Source organism: Lissotriton vulgaris, chromosome 1_1 (assembly GCF_964263255.1).
Source record: "Lissotriton vulgaris chromosome 1_1, aLisVul1.2, whole genome shotgun sequence".
Lineage (NCBI taxonomy): Eukaryota > Metazoa > Chordata > Amphibia > Caudata > Salamandridae > Lissotriton > Lissotriton vulgaris.
In genome coordinates, this window is record NC_141685.1 from 163,023,189 (window position 1) to 163,050,023 (window position 26,835).

At 49.6% G+C, this 26,835-nt stretch overlaps 1 protein-coding gene across 1 annotated transcript in view; it reads right to left on the reverse strand.

Moving 5' to 3' along the window:
• LOC147737980 (uncharacterized) overlaps window positions 1–26,835 on the reverse strand; it is a 210,367-nt gene that overhangs the window by 138,576 nt on the left and 44,956 nt on the right. Inside the window, exons 2-4 of the mRNA XM_086950366.1 lie at window positions 19,778–19,904; window positions 17,492–17,602; window positions 9,714–9,815 (exon numbers count right to left, since the gene is read on the reverse strand). Coding sequence (XP_086806492.1) covers window positions 9,714–9,815; window positions 17,492–17,602; window positions 19,778–19,904 — 340 coding nt within the window. The remainder of the gene's footprint in view (window positions 1–9,713; window positions 9,816–17,491; window positions 17,603–19,777; window positions 19,905–26,835) is intronic.

Sequence of the window (26,835 nt, forward strand, 5' to 3'; positions counted from 1 at the left end):
CGAACCAATAATGGCATAAGGCGGACAAGAGCCTAGTTCATACATAAGCATGTGCCATCATCAAAACAGTGTGGTAGTATAGTACAACTTGTAGGCATAAGAAACAGTACATGTCCAGAAACACTGTGAAACACATAGGATAATGATACAGTCGCAGTATACAAGCAGTAGATATGGACAGGTTCAAGCACTGAACCAATAATGTAAGGTAGACAAAACCAGGTTTAGATGTAAGTATGATTAAACATCAGGCCAATATTGGCATATGGTAAACAGAATATCTTGACATTGTGAGTGACAGTATGTGCATGGAAATATAGTAAGCGCGCCGGGTAGCAGTGTAGGTCCACAGTACCAAGCTTTGACCTAGCTGTGTTCTGGCATCGAAATCTACGCTTTTGTCATAGGTGCTTTCAGCTGAAGATTGGTCAAAAACAGGAGCTGTGATTGGTAGAAAACCTATTTAGAGCGCTGCCCAATGTCATTCAGCTGCATAGGTAGCCCAAATAGAAAACAGAGCCTGGCATTTGGTGGAGATCCCACCGACGTAGCCCAAAGAGCATTTCAATTGAAGAGGTAATGCAAAGAGTAGGCTGAGGCTGGCGACTGGTAGCAATCACACTGATGAAGTAGCCTTAGCTAGCTGCCTGTTGTGAGGTAGCCCAAGCCTTCCTACTACGAAGAAGCTCAAAAACAAAAGGGAGAAATCTGACATAAAATATTATTTTAGGGCTGCAGTGCAGGGGGAGAAGGGCAGCTCCACACGGTGTCCCAAGTTCTGGTGGAGCAATCCTTAGGCTGAGGCAGGTATTACAGGCTTGAGGGGCAAGCTGTGTTAGCAGCCATGTTGTCCAGGTGACTTGACTCAAAGGAAATAACAAGCTAAGAGGTGGATCACTGTAGTGCCCGGCCCATTACACTCACCTTTCCACACCAGAGCTAGAAGGGCCTGGAATCACACCCTCCTCCCGCCAGGCTTTCCATAACCTTCACGCTCACTTTTATCAGATATCAGGTGCGGAGAGAAGCAGCCCACTCAGCAGAACCTTTACGATGCAGTGGTGGCGGATGGCCACCCAGCAGATGGCTTCACAATATCGACGCAGTCGAGACAAGATTGCTGCAGTCAAAGCGAGGGCAGATGTTTGCCCGACCCCGCCCAGCAGTGTAGTGTAGTTCCTATATTTCCAATAGGCTCTGCGCATTGGAATAACATAAACAATAGTTTAGACGTAGGACTGAGGTCGACTAGGTCTCTATTGAATATGTTAGACTTAATTGCGAATGCCAGCTAGCTCAGAGGTCACTTCTGCTGCGCTGTCTAGCATTGTCTAGGCCCATTCTCCGTTTTTCAGTTGTGTCCTCAAAATCCTCAGCATGTTTTATTTTAATACTAGCTACCTTCTTTTTTGGAAATTGTAATTTTTTACTTTGATGAGCAGGTTCCTTGTCTTTGGACTTGATGTCTCTTCGTTGTGTTCTGACCGTCCTCTTCTTTCCGATTTCTGTGAGAAAGTCTGAAAAGATCGAGAGGGACTTGTATCAATATCTTGATATCTGTCAGGTTTTCTTAAATTGTCCCTATTTCTAAGGTTGCATCTTTTTTCAGAGGGCTCCCTGTGGGGAGACTTGCCTCCTCTTTCTGGAGATCTATCTCTCCGTTGAGGAGACCTTCCTCTGAACTGAATTTGTTTTTCGCTGGGAGTGGTTTGTTTATTACCCTCCCACCTCTTTTTTGGAGTATTGAGATTATTCTTGATAAAGGTTTTTTCAGGATTTTCAGTTAGTTGTGGTTTTAGTGGTTTCCCACCCAAACTATCTCAACCTAATTCTTCATAGGATTTTTCAATTATTCTGGCAAGTTCAAAAGGTTGTTCTGCTACATCTGTTTCTTTCAGTTTCTGGCGGATCGCCACAGATGCTTCTTCTCCTTTTATGTTGGCTAGTAATATAGCCGAGACTTGCTTAAAGTCTTTCAGTAACTTCATACCTAGAGTTAAAGCAGGTTCTGGACCGTATTCATTTTGAATCAATCTTAGTACGTCTGGTATAACCGCCATAGAGGGAACACCATGCGTTTTTGTGTATATTGAAGCAAAGACCGTTCCCCAAGTGTCCCAGTCTTACACATGTGGTGCGATCCCCATTGGTAGGCAGATTGTCAGAATTCTGTGTTTGTCATGAGGTGTAGTATCAGGAAATACTGCCTCTATCGGAGTAATTTTTTGAGCTAACCAGAATGGAATTTGTGCCCGTTTTGCGGGTAATTTGCCAATGACTGATTGTATAGTCTGTGGTGTAATTTTATTTGTGTTCCCCAGTGAGGGGTGTGCTGTGGAATTTTTATTGCTGGTTGGACTGTTAAAGTCCGCATGACATATTGGATCAATTGTCTATGTATTTTAATTAATTGTTTTAGCTGAACTAAAAGTTCTCTGTCTGACTTTTTTTCAATGTCGGGATGTGGTGTGTAGCTGGATAGAACTGGCCATGTGGCTTCTGGTCTACCTAGTGGACCGAGCCTGGTAATATGATTTTGATGTTTTAGGGCGCCATTAAACCAGAGCTGATGCTCTTGGTAAGTTAGTGGAATTTCAACGTCCTCACACGGGGCGTATTCCTCTGGAGATTCCTCTATTTTGTAGTAGTGGAACTCGTGTGTCACGGCATTTGCTGCTGGAAAACGTATCCAGGCTAGAATACCTCTGTCTGCCGATATTCATGGGCCTCTACCACAAATATGACTGTACCACCTCTTGATGATACCCCATTATTTATGAGTTTATAAGTTACACTCTTCCTTACATTGACTGGGATGATTATTGCATCCGGGTCATCATTTTGGAGAGCTGTGTCATCCGCTAAGAGTTGAGCTGCTATTCTAGCTCTCTATCTTTGGTCGTCACTTTCTGGCATTTTGCTGACAAAGTTTGCAGAGTAAGTTTCAAGGAAACAAAGATTAGGTGCACAATATTTTGGAACACTGTATCCTTCAACATTGACTAAACCAAAAACTAATACATAGGATTCTCATCCTACTAAGTTCTGGCAGATATTAACTTTTTACCCACTCCAGACGTCTATTGGAGTTTTTACGGGAAAAAGGGGTCTGTGTGAAAAGCACGACTGAGTTTCTCTAGTATCTAGCGTTAGATTATCCCCTTACCAAACGTTGGGCGCCATGTAGTGTAGTTCCTATATTCCCAATAGGCTCTGCGCATTGGAATAACATAAACAATAGTTGAGACGTAGGACTGAGGTGGACTAGGTCTCTATCGAATATATTAGACTTAATTGTGAGTGCCAGCTGGCTCAGAGGTCACTAGAAACTTTCTCGAGTGAACAGGAAGGAGTTAACTTTCCTGAATAGACAAGAAGGGATTAGTTTCTGACAACCGCATAAACATGACAACTTTGCTCCCTCCAGAATAAAGAGTATATCTCCAGAGTCGCGGAAACAATAGATAGCTATTTCACTCAGTCAATCGTGCATGCTTAGTTTCACCAGGAGTGCAGAGAAATAGAGAGACGGGCGTTTTCAATAAAAGTGGTTATTTATTGAGCAGTCTTCTTTCTCATGCAAGAGAAGTGAATTGCCACAATTGCAATACTTGTCATAAAGTAAAGTGCGTACAGTAAAAGGAGTATTATGAAATAATACTGTAAAAGCATTGAAATGGTTTCTGAGCCATGAGATACTTAAAACGGATAAAATACATACAATGATAAAAGTTGACTAAACGTACTCAACTGGAGTTTCTAAAATACGCCTACCCCGGTGTACCTAACCTAAGCCTAGTACGTGGGAAGGAGTAAGTGAGATGTAGTTTGAGTTAAGATAGTTTTTGCCAAGAATCTGAATCAAGAATTCTCTTAGGATCTAATCAGCTCCGTACCTTGGTTATAGAATGAAGGAGGTCTTGTATCTCTTTCTCAGGACTCGATCTCCCAGCAACCCGGAAGGGTGACTGGAAACACTGGAGCTGGATTTCTCGGCAGGAGAAAGGACAGCGTCTCTTTCAGTGCGTCAATGGGAGGGTCGGCTTCCTTCCGCACTCGTGTCAGCAGGGCGTTGGGGAAGTAGATAGCCGATCTACTCCAAACCACTGTGTGTTTGCTAAGGCAGGTGCTGGTATATTTAAACCTGGAAGGTGCCGAGTTTGACGTAAGGTTGGACATAAGACGTCACTAAGAACTCGCAGTTCTTTCAGGACTCCAAGGAGTTCTTGGACAAATCAATACAGAAGCAGGGGGAATTCCCGGGCTGCTGGAGGCTTGGTTTGTTTAAGAACGCGTTGTATTTTCTAGGAGTCTATGGGAGTAGCCTTGCAATATTTGGACTGCATTGGCTAGGACTAAATATGGATATGATTCTTATGCCTTTATAAGGATATGATTTGTTATAACCACAATAGGGCATAAATCGGGAATATTTAAATAGGGTCCTAGATATGTTCACAACAGCAGCACACGGTGCAGCAGCGTCCAGATGGCCGGGAGACACACTCTCCCCTGGAGCCCCACACCCCGGGACTCCCCGTCGGCATGAGGCATGCCCAGAAGCAGACCGCGCTGAGGTGCGCAATGCAGCACAAGATGTGGCGCTGTTGTCCCCACTGAACCACCTAGGTGTTACCCGTGCGAGGCAGGGGTTGCTCGTGGGGTAGGCTGAGCAGGTGGAGTGGGTTGCATGTCCTGGTAGGCTTTGCAGCTTCTTTTTCTGTCCTCGATCCTGCTGGGGGCGCTAGATTCCGATTGCGTTTGCCCCTATGTTTATCCCCCGTTCTCCTGAGTGGGGGGGGTGATGGCTGGGATTTCAACAGGATTTGCGCCAATAGCGATCCCTAGCCCTGGGAGCCTCCAGACGGAGCTCCCTACCAGTTGCCCATCTTGGAGCAAAAAAAAACATGTCGACCCATACCAAGAATGACAGAGTCCGTTGGTTTCTCACAACGCATCCACCACAGCTTTTAATCCTTGTCTACAGATGCCATTATTAAAGTACACCACACTGTTGGGTAATTCAAAAGAAAATGTTAATTCACCTCTTTTTCTCATTTAAGATAATCAACCCCCCCCCCCTAAAAAAAAAACGCTAAACTGTAACTAGGCGACAAAGGCGCACTCTTGATTTTCTAGGTATCTGGAATGATGAAGAAAGTCACCAACCAGGCTGGTGGGTAAGGAGTCTTTTACAAAAAAACTAAACACGCTTTTTCACGCCCAGATTGAGGAGCATCTCAAAAGAATTAATAAGGAACTTGGTAGAAGTTAACTACTAACTTATTAGCTTTAGGTTAGTTTGTGCGCTCGCAGAGATTGCACTGCATTCCAACAGTTGTAAAAGGCAATTCAACGTAATGCTGGACTGAGGAGCAGATAATGGCTTATCAAGGCCCCAGATAATAGGTGCATGCCAGCAATAAATATATTAAAAGGCATGGATGCAGAGGATGCTGTTGTTATCATCCTGAACCTGGAGCCTTTTGTTTCCATGGCAGTCATGAGCTTCACTGTCAGACGGTAGGTTATCAAGCGGTTTAGTCTCCCTTTCTGATACCTTGACTTATTCTAAGTAGATGGTTCAGTCCAGAAGCAATGCAGTTATCATAATCTGTTAAATGGCCTGAGCATCTCACTGGATCCCTTACTTGGTTCACCCATCTTAAATGTCATCCGAATATTACACTTCTCCTCTCCACGTCAGCGGAGTGTCTCCGCAGCGCACCTGATCTCTGTGAGTGGCAACAGGCTCATCCTTCTCAGAGTCAACACCATCTGACCTTTTACTAAGGATCTTGAGTTATACTCATGGTGCACGGGCCAGGCTCTTAAGAGACCAGACCCAAACGATCACCTTCAACAGAGGTGCAGTCAATCACAACATCTGTAAGAGATGACGGGCCTCTTCGGACGTCATCAATTCCCTGGGATTTGAAAATTTGTATGTGATAGTTCATTACGTGAAGTACTGCAGTATGAGCAGAGTTGCAATGTCGCTTTCAGGAGATAAAAATTAACAATCCATTTGACTCCATATCTCGTTATAGATTACGGCTTCCTATTAAGTCATTAGCAGCTATCAGGCAATTAAAATGACCCCTAGTTGAACAGCATCTAAAAGACTCCATCGCGTGTACGTATTTGTTTTAGTGACCAATGAACCGTCTCCCTCATATATGTATGTATGTATTGCACATTTGTATAGCGCGAAACTGTCACCCAGAGGGCATCCTGGCGATTTTGACTCTACTGGACCAGCTACATAATCACGTCATTACACTGTCCTGGGGAAGAGGTAGGTTTTTAAACCCTTCTTAAAAGATGGAAAAGCCCTCAAACTCCTCAAGGACAGAGGAAGGGAGTTCCAGAGCTTGGCAGCCGCATATCCAAAGGACCGGCCCCCCATCCGTAGCCTATGGATTCTCGGAACCACCACAAGATATGCTGAGGAGGAGCGCAATGGTCTCGCTGCATGGTACCATGAAAAGAGGTTCTGTAGCATGACTGGGCCTTGGTCATTCAAAGCCTTAAAGACCAGGCAGGATGCTTTAAAGTAGATTTGCTGCTGAACTGGCAACCAATGAAGATCTTTTAGCGGGAGGGAGGAGTTAAGCTGCGCGCGGTCTAGATAGGGCAAGCTTCGCAGCCATATTTTGAATACGCTGCAGCTTGTTAATCAAAGTACCGGGGGCCCCTAAAAGCAGTGCGTTACAATAATCTATCCTACTAAGGATAATACCACGCACCACCTCTGGCCTAGCCTGAGCCGGAAGCAGGGGAAGAATTTTCCGCAAGGTACGGAGTAGCATCATACATGTAGAGATGGTTTTGTTGACAAAACCATCCAACTGTAGATTTGGACCAAACATGACTCCGAGATTGCGGGCAGAGTCCGCCGCCACCACATTGCCCAAGGAGGAAGAAGGCCAGAGGTCTGCCGGTAGAGGACGCGGGGCACGGTCCAATGAACAGTGGAGTACATCGGTCTTTGAGCTATTGAACTGGAGAGAGTTGTTTTTTAGCCAGTCGGCAGTGGCGGTCATACATCGGTGGAAAGTCTCTGTGGACACAGCATTTTCTCCTTCAAGAGAGAAAATGAGCTGGGTGTCGTCGGCATAATTAATCACAGAGATGCCGAAAGACTTGATCAGACTGATCAGGGGGCGGAGGTACAAATTAAATAAGATGGGACTGATCGCTGATCCTTGGGGGGACACCCTGTCCCACTCTCCTAATGCCTGATGGAAAGGGTGGTAAAGCCACCACCTGGTGTCTGTTCTGGAGATAGGAAATCAACCAATCCCGTGCCAATCCCGCTACCCCGATCTCCTCCAGCCTGTTGACAAGAATGGAGTGGCTGACCGTGTCGAACGCGGCAGACATGTCGAGCAGCACTAAAAAAGGCTACTTGACCATTGCCGACACGAGAGCGGAGAGCATCCAACACAACCACCAGCGCCGACTCCGTACCGTGAGCCGGCTGGAAGCCGAACTGGGCCACATCCAGACAGATGTTACTTTCCGGAAAGCTGGACAGCGATCGGGTCACAAGCTTTTCCATGATCTTAACCGAGAAGGGAAGCAATAATAATAATAATAATAATAATAATAATAATAAAGGAATCTTGTCGTGCGCAAACTTAGCCCAATGGGCGTCAAGGCGCCTAATTCCAAAAAACCAGCTCATAACAAAAACCTGCAGTTCAACCTATGTAGGCTCTAGAAAAGTACCATGTTTTTAAGGCCTTTTTGAAAAGATCCAGGGAAGGTAGAGTTTTGATCTCCATGGGCACGATGTTCCAGAGCAGGGGGGCAGATTGGCTGATAGTTTGCCAGACAGGTGGGGTCAAGAGTAGTTTCTTTTTTAGGAGAGGGGCGACCACTGCCAACTTCCAGCATTCTGGGACCGTGGCTGTGCTAAAGGACTGGTGGCAGATGGAATATAAGGGGTGGAAGAGTTCCCCCTGAAAAGATTTCCAAAGTTTGTGGGGTAGTGGATCAAGAGGAGAGCACGAAGACACCCCATTAGCTAATACGCAGAACACATCAAACGGAGGAAGAGTAAAACTCTCCAGCCGCCGGTGACCTGCCTGATCTTCTGGCTCATCTGAAGTAGAGGACGATACATGGGCAACTGAGGACTGGGGACAAGGAGTGCCTACGTTAGAAAGACCACTCAGGATATTGGCAATTTTGTCCTCAAATGCAGTTGCTAGGGAGTCACAGAGAGACTGTGAGGCTGGAATATTATTAGCAGCGCAGATCGGCCTAGAAAGGTCATTAACTATTTTGAATAAGGTCTGTGATTTATTAGATGCCTACAAAAACATATCCTCAAAGTATTTTGCTTTAACGCACTTGATCTGGGCTTTAGAGTCCAGCAGTGCTTGTTTATATAGGGTTAGCAGCCTCAGAATAAGACTTCCTCCAGACCCTTTCTGCCTGTTTGCACCGGAGTTTTAATTGGAGAAGGCTGATTGAATACCATGGCATGGGCGGCCTGCGTCTGGCTCTTGATTTCCGTATAGGAACCAGCGTATCCAGTGAGTTGGTGATTTGCTGGCACAAGCTGGAATAGCTCGCCTCCACATTCTCCTTCAGATTAAAACCTCCGGGAAGCAAAAGAGGAAGATCAGGGTTGTTCAGAAGTTTGGACCATTGCCTACTAACTTTGGTGGAGTCCGAACCGTTTTTGCTCAAGAACTCAACGGGAAGGTAGAGGGAGAAATGGACTAGAGCATGGTCCGTCCAGCATTGGATGACTATATCCCTAATCACCACCTGAATGGTTTCCGCAAAAACCAGGTCTAGGGCATGACCCTTCATATGGGTCTGAGAAAGTACCAGCTGTTGCAACTGAAGGTTGCTGCAGGCCTAGCACAATTCTCTATAGGCTGTATCTGAAGGCCCATTAGGCCACAGATTGAAGTCCCCCAAAATGAGTAATCTAGCATGCGAATTGGAGATATCATAGATTAAATCAATCAAATCTGGTATTTTGGATAGTGCATTACCCGGGGGTCTATAACAAAGCAATCCAGATTGCAAAACACCTTTATGCCCTTTAAGCGAAAAGCCCATGAGTTCGAATCCTTGGACCGCTTTTACCTCAAACTGGGAGAAGGCCAAGGAGTCTCTAAAGATGAATCCTATCCCTCCGCCTGTGTTCCCTAACCTGGGGCAGTGCATGATTTTATAACCCGGAGGGCAGGCCAGTCCAAGTTCTACATCGCTATCTGCTCGAGTCCACGTCTCGGTGAGAAAAAGTACATCTAGCCCATAGGAGTCAATAAGGAATGCAATTTCAAAATGATGTTTACAAAGCGACCGGACATTGAGCAGACCGCAAGACAGTACCCCAGAATTTTCGGTGTTGGGACCCAGCGAATGACTTACCTGGGGATGTTGACCTAGCTGTAGTAGCTCGGTTCTAGAGTAGGTTAAGTGGAGTTGGGTATCAGAGGCAGCATAGCTAGCGCTAGACGCGACCTGTGCGCGAACGGGCACATACACTAGAGTCTGCTGAGTGAAGGTTTATATATAAGTGTTCCTTCAGGTACAGTCTGAGTGAGGGGCTACAGGCCTCATGCTCCTTTTCTCAGCTCTGCAGGGCCTGTAAGATAGACATTTCTCTTCAGTGGGCCAAGAAGGATCTGGTAGGACCTTCACCTTAGCACGCATCCACTCTGCAGGTGACACGCATCTCTCACCTGTGCCGGGACTGCCGCCTTGCTCCTTCACAGATGTAACTTGCGTATCCTCCATGAACTCGTTTCCGATGAATAACTCATCAGAATCAGCAGTCACGTGACCTGTCAAAGTAAGACAACAGCCGCGCTTTACACTTGAGTGTGTAAGATCACATGGAATAATTTGAGGCTCTAAATCCTTTAACTCATCTGCACAAAATAATTTATCATTATTCTTATTTTGAATTAATTATATTACACAGATATCTGTTCACTAGATAAGTCAATGATATATAACCAATAAATACTTCGTATGTGAAAACAAACATATGGGTTGGTTTCGCCTTTAGCCGTTTTGCTGCTAAGAATCTCTCCCTTGTGATAAGTCCTTTCATTTATGTTTCTGGGACTTCACACTTAAGCCTTCCAAACATTCCCCCTGCAATAAGGGACATCAACAAAAGATTTGGATTGCAAGATCAGTAACTTCCCAGCATTCAGGTACAACCAAAGTTATAAAAATAATACCACAGTATGTTAACTTCTCCAAGGGATGGTCCATTTTCCCTTTTTATGTGCTTTCCACCCACTTGCAATTTTGGGTGGAGAAAGATGTGGAGGACATGGGTGAACCCGGAAAGCTATACATTTCTGAAAACTAGACAACATTACAAATTCAGCAACAGGTATTTTTTTTTATTAAAATAAAAAATAATGGAAAAATAGAAATAGCTCACGTTTTCATCTGTAATTGTTTACCTCAATTGCAAATTTACAAAAGCAATACATGGTTACGTCCGTTAGACCTTTCTCATTGCAAGTTTATATAGCGTTTGTTGGTTGTCTACAACATTTGAGCTGCAGCTTATAATGATATTTCACTGTGTACCCACCAGGCTTCAATTCATACTGGGAAATTAATGGATGAAAAATGAGTGGCCTCTCTGCATTTTTTAAATGTGTCCTAAATACTAATTCTAGGGTTGGTGGTTACTCAGAGAAGCCTGAGCTTAGGTTACCCACACCATCATGTGCTTCAGAGGGTGATTTGCAAAATGTGATCTTTCTTGCACACTCACTCACATTTGGAAGCCAATAATGGAGAGACAATGAATTCATAATAACAGTTGTTGCACTGTTCTGTGTGCCACACTTCTCCTGATAAACAAGGTACCTCACTTGTGGGGCATGGCTTGCGAACACGAATGATGCACAAAAGTCCCCAAAAAACAAAGTAGGGACATCAACATTTCTGGTGATAAAGGTAGCTGTGTTATTTGGGCCCAGTCTCGGCCACCACCAAGGAAAATGTAAAGATTCATGCGTCCAAGGTGAGTTAAATAGTAGTTTATTAAAGAGGCAAAGCATTGTCGAGTGTTGTCAGTGCCTCATACAGAAGATCCCCTTAACCGCTCCGCTATCCAGATCCACTACCCTTCCAAATACCAACAAGGGGCACGTGCCACTTACAAACACAACACATCTTCCTCCTTTAAAACCTGGCAAAATGTACCAAAATAAATAAATAAACCAATAAGTTATAACCCTAAAACAATAAATACAAAATACACCTAACAATTATAAATATAATGTGTTCCTTGAGCAAGGAGCAGAATACAATTTAATGCCAGCAACTGCATGGCAGTCCTCTCTGTTAGATCATAACTAAATCCTTAACTTGTTCTGGTTGCATACTGTCTCTTACCCACTTATTAGTGTGGGAAGATTGCGCAGGAACCATATCAGGATTCTCCATATGGAGTGTCCCCTGGTTCACCCATCTCCACAACATTCTCATCACTCCCCTCCCTACAACAACGCTCACGATTTACACTGTTGTCATCGCACTCAAGACCTACATTTTGACTCATCATTCCACAGACAACCATTCCTTATTTCCACATCACCTTCTCTTCCTTCCACACAATAATTTTGTTACATTTGGATAATTTACTGCAATGCAAAGTCTTAACCATCACTTAATGGAGCAGAAACAGAAACAAATGCGATCACCTGAAGGGGACTGTCTTATTTTTCTTTGACCTCTCTAAACTTTCACACCCATTTCAACTTGCACCCAATCACCTGACTCCAACACCACATTCTTAACACTATGTTCCTGATCAAAGTACTCTTTAAGCACCTCTTAGGCTCTCCTCAGGCTACTCATGATCACAGAGGAAGACCACTCTTCATGTCGATCTCCAGACAACCAAGGAGCATTGTCCTTCATAAATGGTTCTCGACTCCTTGACACTCGACACAGGCTGCACTCTATCAGGGGTGATTCTGTAAAACTAAATCAACTTGTCCAACCCTTATTCCCAGCACTTACCATTCTGAACGGCAATTTGTATACTGTCGATAATCATCCTATTGAAGGGCTCCACTGACCCATTGCTAGGAGGATGATAGAGTGGACAAGAATTGCTCCAACAACTCTGACACAAACTGTGATCCAATATCAGTCAATGATGTCTTAGGTATTACCTCTCTGAGGAACACCCCTTTAAAAAAATACAATTGCACGAGAATCAACCATGGTAAACACATATGTTTCTGGCCACTTGGAAAACAAATCCAAAAGGGCTATAAAGTATTTTGGAAATCCAGTACAATCAAGACCCATCCCTAGAATATCAATGGCTTTCCAAAGACCCTAGCGAATACTCGTAACTCCTAGGAGTGGTTTAAATGTGATCTGGGACTTGTCCACATTAGCACAGGACATACAATTCCTTACATATCTTTCCACATTAATTTATTTATTTATTATTATTTATTTATTTAAAATATTTATAAAGCGCGACTGTCACCTGGCAGGTATCCTGGCGCTGGTAGCTATTCTTGTGGTTTATTGACGGGGGTGAACTGGGACTGGCCGGTTTTATAGGGACAGGGGAAAGAGCCATGTTTTGATACGTTTCCTGAATGGGAGGAGATGAGGGATATGGCGAATGTCGACAGGTAGACTGTTCCATAGCTTGGCTGCAGCTACTCTGAACGATCTTCCTCCCATCCTGGCCTTCTTACATCTGGGCACTCTCGCGAGGCAGGCAGTTGTGGACCTGAGTGTTCTGGTGGGGGTATACCAGGAGAACAGACATTGAAGAGGTCTGGGTCCTATTCCATGTAGTGCCTTGAAGACCAGGCAAAGGGCCTTGAAGGCAATGCGTTGCCTCAAAGGCAGCCAATGCAACTCGGCCAGTGCGGCAGTGGCCGAGGATCTCCTAGTCCATCCCAGAGCCAGTCTGGCTGCTGCCGACTGGACTCGTTGGAGTCTGTCCAGTAGTGTCGCAGGAGATTCAAGCAGCAGGGCGTTGCAGTAGTCAAGGCGACTAAGAATAGTACACCTGACTACTAGTGCTCTGGCGGAGGATGGAAGTAGAGGCAAGACTTTGCGCAGTGAGCGCATAAGGCCGGCGCAAGTTGCGACTGTTCTTGAGACCTGTGTTTCCATGCTTAATTGATGGTTAAGCATGACGCCCAGGTTGCGAACGGTGGTAACTGGTAGGGGGTTGTTGGAGTTTTCCGGGGGCCAGAACTCAGCGGGCAGAGGGCGGGGTATGCGACTCGCAGGGCAGTACATCACCTCGGTTTTCGAGGAGTTGAACTGGAGTGAGTTCCGGTGCAACCAGCATGCCATGTCTTGTAGGCAGTCATGGAAGGCTTGCAAGGAGATGGAGTCTTCGCCTTCCCATGAGAGAAGGAGCTGTGTATCGTCCGCATAGTTTACTGTGGTCATGTTGTGTGACTTAATTAACGTGACCAGAGGTTTTAAGTAAACGTTAAAAAGAATCGGACTGATAGAGGAACCCTGGGGGACACCGTGAGGGACCGGGGAGAAGACTGATTGGAAAGGGGGGAGGGAAACAGCCTGTTTTCTGTCGCTGAGGTATGAGTGAAACCAGATCAGGGCCGTGCCGTCGATCCCTGCCGCTCTCAACCGCTGGAGCAGGACCCTATGGTTGACAGTATCGAATGCGGCAGACAAGTCAAGTAAAATGAGGGCCACGGCTTGGCCCCTGTCTGCGCGCATTCGAAGCTCCTCCATGGCCGTGAGCACCGCGGTTTCAGTGCCATGGGCTGGGCGAAACCCAAATTGGAATTCGTCCAAAAGATGGTGCTGCTCGAGGTGGGTTGAGAGGCATTTACTGACCGAGCGTTCGAGCACCTTCACTGGGAAAGGCAGGAGTGATATGGGGCGGAAGTTGGACAGACAATCTGGGTTTAGCGTGGGTTTCTTTAGCAGCGGGGTTATAAGCGCTTGCTTCCAGGAGCGGGGAACGACGCCGCAGCTCAGGGATTGGTTACAAATCAACCGGAGGATGTGAAATAGTTGGTGCCCACAGGTTTTCCATATTTTCGGTGGCAGAGGGTCAAGGGGGGATCCGGAAGTGATGCCCTGTGCGACTATTTCAAATTCTGTTTGAGAAATAAGAGGGAAAGCCAGCAATTTGTTCGTGGGAGGACAGGTTGGCCTCAGAGATTCAGGGTTAGTGAGGTTGATTTCGGGGAGGGTGGAGAGAGTGGAAGACGGGGACGTTGCCAGGTTATTAATGATAGTCTCAATTTTATCAGTAAAAAACTGAGCGAGGCTATCACAAAGGGACTGAGACGGGGGGATGGAGTTTTTGACGCAGTCAGGGTGTAAGATATTGTCCAGAATCTGAAATATGCTTTTTGGACTGTTAGCCGCATTGGTAATGGTGGAGCAGTAGTAATTCGCTTTACTCTCTGCAATAGCGGACTTGTAGTCACGGAGTGCCTTCTTCCAGAGGGTTTTGTTGATGTTACAGTATCCGTGTCTCCACTTTCTCTCAGCTTGTTTGCAGGCTGATTTGAGGGTTTTCAAAGAGTCGTTGTACCAGGGAGCCGGGGCTCTACCTTTCGGTTTACAGAGTTTAAGAGGGGCATCAGAGTCCGCCAGGGAGGTGATTCTCGAGCTAAAGGATCTGTAGTTATCTTCCACTGAGTTGGTAGTGGCGAAGCTGTCCTCCACCTCGAAGATTCTGGTGGAGGTGCTGAGTTTTTCTAACGCTTTCCAGTTTCGGTACGAGAATTGTGGGGGCGGGTGAGATTTGGCTTTGCTTGTTGTGGCATTATTGATGTAGAGTTTGATGAGCGAGTGGTCTGTCCAACTCATAGGCAGGATGTCGCCTACTTGGGTTAGACCTGGGCTCGAGAAGATAAGATTGAGTCGGTTGCCTGCGGAGTGAGTGGGGTCCTTTATCAGTTGTTGGAGGCCTACACTATCACAGGACAGCCGAAGGTTGTCTAGTCCTGCGTCTAGGCTGCCGTTTGGCCAGAGGTTAAAGTCTCCTAGAAGTACTAGTTTACTGTGAGAGGTTGCCATGTTGGTAATAGTCGTGAGAAGGGCTTGCTGTTGCGGGAGAGAAAAGGCCCCAGGTGGGCGGTAGCAGATGATTACCGTAAAGGTATCTCCTTGATGGCAGTTTATAGACAGACCAAAGAGCTCGATTCCAGGTGTCGGGTCTATGTCTAGGATGTTCGTTTGCCACGAGGCTTTGAAGATGACGCCAACTCCGCAGCCGCGGCCTTTGGGTCTAGGAAGATGGAGAATGTTAAAGTTTAGCGGACAGGCGGCTGCTAGGTCGGTCTCACAGTTTGCATGTGTCCAAGTCTCGGTTAGAAAGAGTACATCTAGATGGTGTGACTCGATAAGAAGATTAATTTCGGTGGCATGTTTTGGTAAGGATCTTACGTTCAAGAGGCCTCCTACAATTAGGTCCTTATGTGTGAAGTCAGTTAATGGGAAGGCAGTCTCTTCGAAGGAGAGCTTACCTTCATGCGCATACCCTCGAAGGTCAAGCAGAGCATCCCGAGTGGAGCCGGGGGATGAAGGGCTGTGCCGAACAGGGTTTGTGGCGCTAGGCGCGTCCTCATCGCGGACGAGCGCAGACGAGCTTGCCTTAAGCGCGCCTTCGGCGCGCAATCGGCGTGCCCCCTGCGCTCGTCCGCTGCGCTTCCGACATTGACACATGGTTTATAGTGGTGACGGGTAGCGTAGGAGGGGGTGTGGCCAACAAGAAGTGGGCGTGGCTGTCGTCTCCCTTCGGCGTTCAATGGCGCCAAGAAACGAGTGGTTTCTGAGTCCCAGCAGCTAATAATCAGCTGTTATGGGATCAGGGATTGTGCAAGTCAGGCAAGTATTTTAAAAACACCATTAACACCAGGTCACCAAAAGTACATTTTAACTCGTATCTTAGGTTTGATCATTCCCAAAGGCCCTTCATGTATGATGGCCAAACCTTTGGACCTCAAGGATATAAGAGCTATTATCCTATCTCCTCGCAGCAAGCACCCCTTGTTATCAACTGACAACTCATTCCTTACTTCCCAAAATCTTTTGGAACTGTTATCCAGAAAGTACATACTTGGCCAAACCATCTAGACAGAAATCTTTGATTGTACATAAAATTCTATCCTCCTCGTAAAACAACATTTCCAATCATCCACAGAAATGGCACAGTCTTCATCACTAGTTTGTTGGATAGATGCACTGCTGGTTTATATTTGAGTTATTGGTGAAAAAAGTTTGATGTTTTAGGTGCTCCTAGAGGTGACGTCGAGGGTCCTACGGCGTCTTAGAACATTAGGTAGAAGCGAAGCTAGAGAACCTCTAGTTTCATCCCTTTAGTGCACACTGATTGTTGTCTTTCCGGTTAGAAAAAGACTTCCATTCTCAAGTTTGTTGATGCAAAAAATATCTTTTTTTATTTTTTGACGTTTTAGCTGTGGTTTATCATTTCATTTTCATTCTTGTATTAATCCAATGCACTTCAGGCTATGTCATTACAAGGTTTCATTTCCAATGCATTTCGGGCATTCATGGCATGCCCTTCATCAGGGAATCGACAAAGCCTTTCCTCTCGTGTTGTGTGCATCTGTGGTATTCTATTGGGGTGCTCGGGCCGACGCCACAGAAGACTGTCAACAGCCCGAGCAACCCATCGATCCTCCCTCGTCACTGCCCGACTCCGCCAGCCTCTCCCATGTAGCTGCTACTTCCCACCACTGTTGGGCCATCGGGAGCATCCTCACGCCTCTAGCTTCCTCCCACATCAATGCTCTGACCCCTGCTCCCACCCACTCTATTACATCCCTATCCCAAGCCGAGATCCGCGGTCCTCTCACAGACTTCCACTCTAGTGCGTTCCTGCGTTTAGCTAAGCATCAAACAAACGATTCCCGGCTTTGCGTTTAGGCGGTCTGGGGAAGAGACCTAACAGGCACGATTGAATTGTTAAGGCCAACTCCCTACCAAGCACCCCTTTGATCTTTACCAGCACCGCCTCTCAGTAAGGGCGTAACCTCTGGCAATCCCAAGTCATATGGACAAACTCGGCGTCAGGATGCATACACCTGGGACATGGTCTTACTTCCCCCACATATGTCACATTGAGCCAATGCAGGGTCATGTAGGTCATACACCTGGGGCACTACTTCCGCTACATATGTCACATTGAGCCGATGCAGTGTCATGTAGGTCATACACCTGGGGCATGGTCTTACTTCCCCTACAAATGTCACATTGAGCCGATGCAGTGTCATGTAGGTCATACACCTGGGGCATGGTCTTACTTCCCCCACATATGTCACATTGAGCCGATGCAGTGTCATGTAGGTCATATGGGTATAATTAAATTGTATATATTTCAGTCGGGTGTTCCGGGAGGTTTTCCCAGGATATCGCAATACTTTACGCCACTCCTAGTCATTAGGAACCCTACCCTCCATCACATCCCATCGAAAAAGTTTCTTTCTTTCCTACTCACTTGTGGACAGGTCACCATTGATGATTTTCTCTACATCGTCAAGATCTTTAGAGCACAAGTCTTCTTTTTCCTTTGGTCTTAATGAAAAAACAGAATTGGCAATCAGGGGGCCTGTAATGAAAAGAGAAATATTATTAATTCAAGCTTTTGTGAAGCGACAAAATACACCAGAAGCATTGCTATGAAGGAACTCGGAGGTAGACAAAGTAGAATGAAAATAAATGTACCAGTGATAAATGGGAGGGAAGAAAGTACAGGCCCCAAACTGCAATTCCTGGCCAGTCTCCAGGTTATCCATGCTAAGTTTTGTTGTGTGAGCTGAATATGTCTGAGAGTTTTTAGTCATCTTGTGGACCACTGCCTACTACCGAACAAACTTTTATTTTACAATCATAAACAAGAAAGGGTTCCAAGGGGCCTACACCCCGTTTGAGAATACATTCCCGTCCAACCTCAGGAGTCTGTCATGTTTCATTGTTTCGCAATGAATGTTCGTTACAAAACATGGATACATCTCGTATGGGATCACTATTTGGGAGGAACAATTACAGCGCGGCCCTTCGAAATAGCCAATTGGTATCGAGTCGAAAAGTCATTTTAGGAGTTGGTATAAATAAAAACCCAAGGGAAATGTTGATTCCTGGTAAAAGGGACAGTTTGTGTATTGTTATTGAGCGTCATTTGCGTATTTCTATATTCAAAGAGACCTGGGACTTTTCTGCCTTAACTGGGACTTTGTGTGGCTACTGTTTTCAGTATTTGTAAGCACTTACATACGAGTTTGGGTGGGGGGGGGGGACTCTGTGACTGGCCCATAATTCTGCAGAGGAGAATGTTGTGCACATGTTTTTGTGTCCAGCCTATGCCTCCGCCAGTAGGACCTGGCCAGCTCCCATATGCATGCTGCTAAGTGAACCCAACAACTCTGCTGCACTTCGCATCCTCAGGGCAGACTGCCTTCCGGCTGTTGCCACATTTGTGGGTGCTATGTGGGCGATCAGAAGGAATGTGCTTTCCCTCCCTGTACTTGTCTGAAATTGTGTGTATTATTTACTAGCTGCCACTTACTGTTTTATCTAAATGCACGTTTTGTAAATTACTGTTTTAGTTTTTTTTATCTGTTTTTTTAAGTTAGCGATTGTTTGAACATTGGTGGCCGAAATAAAGTTATTTGACCTGAAGTGAACACTAGCGACAGTCTAGAAAGGGTTGCCAGACAGGGTACAAGCACACAGTGGCATAAGAAAGAGTGAGTGCTATTTTTACCCTATGCAGCCTATCCTGCGTTGACGGAATAGTCTTCTCCCCTACTGTGCTAACGCCATCTTATTCGCTGCTAGTAGTGCCAGCAAGATTTGCTTACCCCTGTGGGACTGTAAGAGGAAAGTATTTTTTCAGTAAGCCAACCATCATGTATGTGGAAAGTCTGGTAGTTTTGTCTTGAACGAGTTTTTCTGTTGTGTTGAGAACTTTTCCCCACCAGATCTGAGTTTTTGTGTAAGTCCGTAGCAAATAAATCAAGGTCCCTGCTGAGTCGCAACCCCTCCAGCATCTGCTTGAGGTTCTTGAATTCCATTCATGGAGGTTAACTGGAAAGCGATGTGACTAGCTACTAAGTTTATAGCTGTTTTATGTGTGTTTATTTGAGTGGTGTTAGAGCTCCAACATGTATATATCTCCAGCAGGTATCGCAGAAAGTGTGCCTTATTTCTCTTTAAATAGTGCTTCCAAAGCCTTTTGGTTGCATCCCTCAATGTGCACTCTCTATCAATCCTCTTTGGAGGGTATAAATGATTACAGAACTTTCGTGAATTGTTTCACTTGTGGTCTTTTAATGAACTCTTTTGATTTGCAGGTGACTTTCCTTTCACTTTTCATCTTATCATCTTCCATATTTTTGAAACATTATTAATTTTCATTACGCTCCATATTCCACGCTCCAATGCATTTTGAGCTTTAATTCCTCTTCATTAGGGAGCCATTGAGTCTTTTGAACTCGTCTCCTCCCGTCACGTCGGGAAACATTCAAATCTTCAGTGTAGTCTATTCGCCGAATAGACTACACGGAAGGTTTAAATCTTAGTAACTGGTCATCCTTAAATTCTAACATGGATGCAGCCTGATATGCCTCATCTAAATATGATACACTATGAAACCATGAAATAGAATGATGAGGGAGTATAAAGTAATCTATTCTTATAAAAAGCCCAGAAATTTCCGCACATCTTGAGCAGGGCTCTTCGTACAGTACATACTGGTACCCTAAGCGTGCCAGCGTCATCTTACCCAGAGAGCTGAAGGCCAGCTGGATTTCCTTCATGACCTTCTTGTACAGCTCCTTCTGCCAGCACTGGAGCAGCTCCCACTCTTCGTCAGAGAAACAAGCGGCGACATGGCAGAACGTCAGCGGGGCCTGGAAGAGCAAGCATCAGAGCACAGAGTTCAATCTAGCACACCACAGGCCGCATATTTCTGTCACACAGACTAGCGTTTGCAAGTGTTCACAGTTTCAAAAGATACCAGAAGAAGACGTGACTCCCCCACTCTGAAGCAACTCTAAGTCCAGATTAACGCCTTCAGCCCGTCAGCGGCAACTTGAGAAATCCAAAACTCGCTTAAAACAGAACGCAGGACTATACGAGTTTCAGCAAACAAAAACTCAGTTTGGAATCCCTTCACAACAGGAACAAATGTCCAGTAAATGACAATCACATCATTACTGGACAGAAACACTAATCCAAGTACGGGTAATGGGTTTATACTTTTATAGCTTCTTTTAGCTCTTTTAGCTATTCCCCATTTTTTCAGACCACTTTTTGAATAAATATGTACATATGTATGTGGTGTTTACATTCCGCAAACCTATCTGAAAGAACAATGAGGAAGTGATGTTCAAGTCGCCAGAGTCGCCTCGGTGGAAAGTATGGGGCCCCTTCCTCCTTTAAAGACTAACATTTCAGGATTAGATATTGGGATTAAACATGGCATGGGCTGCTTCGTCAACAGAACGCGAGAGGTTTGAGGCTTCCAGACAGATATCCTGCAGACAGTGCAAAGCTGATGAACAAAGTCACCAGTTCAACCACGTGCCAATAAATAACAGGACAATACCAGAGCAAAATAAGCATCCCACTCCCAACCCATATAACAGCTGAAGTTATGGAGGGCTGATCTCAGCAGCTAAAAGAGGAAAATGGGAACTGGAAAGCTGTGATTGGAATGCATGGAACGACAGCAGTATTTCACAAGCAGCCAGCTATTTTAAGAAATTGCTCCGATATTGGATCAGAAGGCACTTCAGAAAGAGCTCCTTCTTCTATATAGGGACACAGTGATGCTCTCTGCTCACCACCTATCCTGCTGCACTCACCTCCCCTGGGGTCTGCTGGCACAGCTCTCTCCTCTCCACCCATCCTCTGCACTCACCTCCCCTGGGGCCAGCTGGCACAGCTCTCTCCTCTCCCATCCTCTGCACTCACCTCCCCTGGGGCCTACTGGCACAGCTCTCTCCTCTCCTCTCCCTTCCTCTGCACTCACCTCCCCCGTGGCCTGCGGGCACAGCTCTCTCCTCTCTCATCCTCTGCACCCACCTCCCCTGGGGCCTGCTGGCACAGCTCTCTCCTCTCCCATCCTCTCCACTCACCTCCCCTGGGGCCTGCTGGCACAGCTCTCTCCTCTCTCGTCCTCTGCACTCACCTCCCCTGAGGCCTGCTGGCACAGCTCTCTCCTCTCTCGTCCTCTGCACTCACCTCCCCTGGGGCCTGCTGGCACAGCTCTCTCCTCTCCCTGCCTCTGCACTCACCTCCCCTGGGACCTGCTGGCACAGCTCTCTCCTCTCTCATCCTCTGCACTCACCTCCCCTGGGGCCTGCTGGCACAGCTCTCTCTTCTCTCATCCTCTGCACGCACCTCCCCTGGGGCCTGCTGGCACAGCTCTCTCTTCTCTCATCCTCTGCACGCACCTCCCCTGGGGCCTGCTGGCACAGCTCTCTCCTCTCCCTTCCTCTGCACTCACCTCCCCTGGGGCCTGCTGGCACAGCTCTCTCTTCTCTCATCCTCTGCACGCACCTCCCCTGGGGCCTGCTGGCACAGCTCTCTCCTCTCCCTTCCTCTGCACTCACCTCCCCTGGGGCCTGCTGGAACAGCTCTCTCTTCTCTCATCCTCTGCACTCACCTCCCCCGGGGCCTGCTGGCAATGCTCTCACCTCTCTCATCCTCTGCACTCACCTCCCCAGGGGCCTGCTGGCACAGCTCTCTCCTCTCTCATCCTCTGCACTCACCTCCCCTGGGGCCTGCTGACACAGCTCTCCCCTCTCCGTTCCTCTGCACTCACCTCCCCTGGGGCCTGCTGGCACAGCTCTCTCCTCTCCCATCCTCTGCACTCACCTCCCCTGGGGCCTGCTGGCAGAGCTCTCTCCTCTCCCATTCTCTGCACTCACCTCCCCTGGGGCCTGCTGGCACAGCTCTCTTCTCTCTCATCCTCTGCACTCACCTCCCCTGGGGCCTGCTGGCACAGCTCTCTCCTCTCTCACCCTCTGCACTCTCCCCCCCTGGGGCCTGCTGGCACAGCTCTCTCCTCTCTCATCCTCTGCACTCACCTCCCCTGGGGCCTGCTGGCACAGCTCTCTTCTCTCTCATCCTCTGAACTCACCTCCCCTGGGGCCTGCTGGCACAGCTCTCTCCACCCATCCTCTGCACTCTCCCCCCCTGGGGCCTGCTGGCACAGCTCGCTCCTCTCTCATCCTCTGCACTCACGTCCCCTGGGGCCTGCTGGCACAGCTCTCTCCTCTCCCTTCCTCTGCACTCACCTCCCCTGGGACCTGCTGGCACAGCTCTCTCCTCTCCCATCCTCTGCACTCACCTCCCCTGAGGCCTGCTGGCACAGCTCTCTTCTCTCTCATCCTCTGAACTCACCTCCCCTGGGGCCTGCTGGCACAGCTCTCTCCACCCATCCTCTGCACTCTCCCCCCCTGGGGCCTGCTGGCACAGCTCTCTCCTCTCTCATCCTCTGCACTCACCTCCCCTGGGGCCTGCTGGCACAGCTCTGTCCTCTCCCTTCCTCTGCACTCACCTCCCCTGGGACCTGCTGGCACAGCTCTCTTCTCTCTCATCCTCTGCACTCACCTCCCCTGAGGCCTGCTGGCACAGCTCTCTTCTCTCTCATCCTCTGCACTCACCTCCCTTGGGGCCTGCTGGAACAGCTCTCTCCTCTCTCATCCTCTGCACTCACCTCCCCGGGGGTCTGCTGACACAGCTCTCTCCTCTCTCATCCTCTGCACTCACCTCCCCTGGGGCCTGCTGGCACAGCTCTTTCCTCTCCCATCCTCTGCACTCACCTCCGCTGGGGCCTGCTGGTACAGCTCTCTCCTCTCTCATCCTCTGCACTCACCTCCCCTGGGGCCTGCTGGCACAGCTCTCTCCTCTCTCCTCTGCACTCACCTCCCCTGGGGCCTGCTGGCACAGCTCTCTCCTCTCCCATCCTCTGCACTCTCCCCCCCTGGGGCCTGCTGGCACAGCTCTCTCCTCTCTCATCCTCTGCACTCACCTCCCCTGGGGCCTGCTGGCACAGCTCCCTCCTCTCCTCTCATCTTCTGCACTCACCTCCCCTGGGGCCTGCTGGCACAGCTCTCTCCTCTCCTCTCATCCTCTGCACTCACCTCCCCTGGGGCCTGCTGGCACAGCTCTCTCCTCTCCACCCATCCTCTGCACTCACCTCCCCTGAGGCCTGCTGGCACAGCTCTCTCCTCTCTCATCCTCTGTACTCACCTCCCCTGGGGCCTAATGGCACAGCTCTCTCCTCTCTCATCCTCTGCACTCACCTCCCCTGGGGCCTGCTGGCACAGCTCTCTCCTCTCCACCCATCCTCTACACTCACCTCCCCCGGAGCCTGCTGGCACAGCTCTCTCCTCTCCTCTCATCCTCTGTACTCACCTCCCCTGCGGCCTGCTGGCACAGCTCTCTCCTCTCTCATCCTCTGCACTTACCTCCCCTGGGGCATGCTGGCAAGGCTCTCTCCGTTCCTCTCCTCTGGGGCCTACTGGCACAGCTCTCTCCTCTCCCTTCCTCTGCACTCACCTCCCCTGGTACCTGCTGGCACAGCTCTCTCCTCTCTCTTCCTCTGCAATCACCTCCCCTGGGGCCTGCTGGCACAGCTCTCTCCTCTCCCTTCCTCTGCACTCACCTCCCCTGGGGCCTGCTGGTACAGCTCTCTCCTCTCTAATCCTCTGCACTCACCTCCCCTGGGGCCTGCTGGCACAGCTCTCTCCTCTCCACCCATACTCTGCACTCACCTCCCATGGGGCCTGCTGGCACAGCTCTCTCCTCTCTCATCCTCTGCACTCACCTCCCCTGGGGCCTGCTGGCACAGCTCTCTCCTCTCCCTTCCTCTGCACTCACCTCCCCTGGGGCCTGCTGGCACAGCTCTCTCCTCTCCCATCCTCTGCACTCACCTCCCCTGGGGCCTGAGGGCACAGCTCTCTCCTCTCCCATCCTCTGCACTCACCTCCCCTGGCTCCTGCTGGCACGGCTCTCTCCTCTCTCATCCTCTGCACTCACCTCCCCTGGGGCCTGCTGGCACAGCTCTCTCCTCTCCCATCCTCTGCACTCACCTCCCCTGGGGCCTGAGGGCACAGCTCTCTCCTCTCTCATCCTCTGCACTCACCTCCCCTGGGGCCTGCTGGCACAGCTCTCTCCTCTCCCTTCCTCTGCACTCACCTCCCCTGGGACCTGCTGGCACAGCTCTCTTCTCTCTCATCCTCTGCACTCACCTCCCCTGAGGCCTGCTGGCACAGCTCTCTTCTCTCTCATCCTCTGCACTCACCTCCCCTGGGGCCTGCTGGCACAGCTCTCTCCACCCATCCTCTGCACTCTCCCCCCCTGGGGCCTGCTGGCACAGCTCTCTCCTCTCTCATCCTCTGCACTCACCTCCCCTGGGGCCTGCTGGCACAGCTCTCTCCTCTCCTCTCCTCTCATCCTCTGCACTCACCTCCCCTGGGGCCTGCTGGCACAGCTCTCTCCTCTCCTCTCATCCTCTGCACTCACCTCCCCTGGGGCCTGCTGGCACAGCTCTCTCCTCTCCACCCATCCTCTGCACTCACCTCCCCTGAGGCCTGCTGGCACAGCTCTCTCCTCTCTCATCCTCTGTACTCACCTCCCCTGGGGCCTAATGGCACAGCTCTCTCCTCTCTCATCCTCTGCACTCACCTCCCCTGGGGCCTGCTGGCACAGCTCTCTCCTCTCCACCCATCCTCTACACTCACCTCCCCCGGGGCCTTCTGGCACAGCTCTCTCCTCTCCTCTCATCCTCTGTACTCACCTCCCCTGCGGCCTGCTGGCACAGCTCTCTCCTCTCTCATCCTCTGCAATCCCCTCCCCTGGGGCCTGCTGGTACAGCTCTCTCCTCTCTAATCCTCTGCACTCACCTCCCCTGGGGCCTGCTGGCACAGCTCTCTCCTCTCCACCCATACTCTGCACTCACCTCCCATGGGGCCTGCTGGCACAGCTCTCTCCTCTCTCATCCTCTGCACTCACCTCCCCTGGGCCTGCTGGCACAGCTCTCTCCTCTCCCTTCCTCTGCACTCACCTCCCCTGGGGCCTGCTGGTACAGCTCTCTCCTCTCCCATCCTCTGCACTCACCTCCCCTGAGGCCTGCTGGCACAGCTCTCTTCTCTCTCATCCTCTGCACTCACCTCCCCTGGGGCCTACTGGAAAAGCTCTCTCCTCTCTCATCCTCTGCACTCACCTCCCCGGGGGTCTGCTGACACAGCTCTCTCCTCTCTCATCCTCTGCACTCACCTCCCCTGGGGCCTGCTGGCACAGCTCTCTCCTCTCCCATCCTCTGCACTCACCTCCGCTGGGGCCTGCTGGCACAGCTCTCTCCTCTCTCATCCTCTGCACTCACCTCCCCTGGGGCCTGCTGGCACAGCTCTCTCCTCTCTCCTCTGCACTCACCTCCCCTGGGGCCTGCTGGCACAGCTCTCTCCTCTCCCATCCTCTGCACTCTCCCCCCCTGGGGCCTGCTGGCACAGCTCTCTCCTCTCTCATCCTCTGCACTCACCTCCCCTGGGGCCTGCTGGCACAGCTCCCTCCTCTCCTCTCATCCTCTGCACTCACCTCCCCTGGGGCCTGCTGGCACAGCTCTCTCCTCTCCTCTCATCCTCTGCACTCACCTCCCCTGGGGCCTGCTGGCACAGCTCTCTCCTCTCCACCCATCCTCTGCACTCACCTCCCCTGAGGCCTGCTGGCACAGCTCTCTCCTCTCTCATCCTCTGTACTCACCTCCCCTGGGGCCTAATGGCACAGCTCTCTCCTCTCTCATCCTCTGCACTCACCTCCCCTGGGGCCTGCTGGCACAGCTCTCTCCTCTCCACCCATCCTCTACACTCACCTCCCCCGGGGCCTGCTGGCACAGCTCTCTCCTCTCCTCTCATCCTCTGTACTCACCTCCCCTGCGGCCTGCTGGCACAGCTCTCTCCTCTCTCATCCTCTGCACTCACCTCCCCTGGGGCATGCTGGCAAGGCTCTCTCCGTTCCTCTCCTCTGGGGCCTACTGGCACAGCTCTCTCCTCTCCCTTCCTCTGCACTCACCTCCCCTGGTACCTGCTGGCACAGCTCTCTCCTCTCTCATCCTCTGCAATCACCTCCCCTGGGGCCTGCTGGCACAGCTCTCTCCTCTCCCTTCCTCTGCACTCACCTCCCCTGGGGCCTGCTGGTACAGCTCTCTCCTCTCTAATCCTCTGCACTCACCTCCCCTGGGGCCTGCTGGCACAGGTCTCTCCTCTCCACCCATACTCTGCACTCACCTCCCATGGGGCCTGCTGGCACAGCTCTCTCCTCTCTCATCCTCTGCACTCACCTCCCCTGGGGCCTGCTGGCACAGCTCTCTCCTCTCCCTTCCTCTGCACTCACCTCCCCTGGGGCCTGCTGGCACAGCTCTCTCCTCTCCCATCCTCTGCACTCACGTCCCCTGGGGCCTGAGGGCACAGCTCTCTCCTCTCCCATCCTCTGCACTCACCTCCCCTGGGGCCTGCTGGCACGGCTCTCTCCTCTCTCATCCTCTGCACTCACCTCCCCTGGGGCCTGCTGGCACAGCTCTCTCCTCTCCCATCCTCTGCACTCACCTCCCCTGGGGCCTGAGGGCACAGCTCTCTCCTCTCTCATCCTCTGCACTCACCTCCCCTGGGGCCTGCTGGCACAGCTCTCTCCTCTCCCTTCCTCTGCACTCACCTCCCCTGGGACCTGCTGGCACAGCTCTCTTCTCTCTCATCCTCTGCACTCACCTCCCCTGAGGCCTGCTGGCACAGCTCTCTCCTCTCTCATCCTCTGCAATCACCTCCCCTGGGGCCT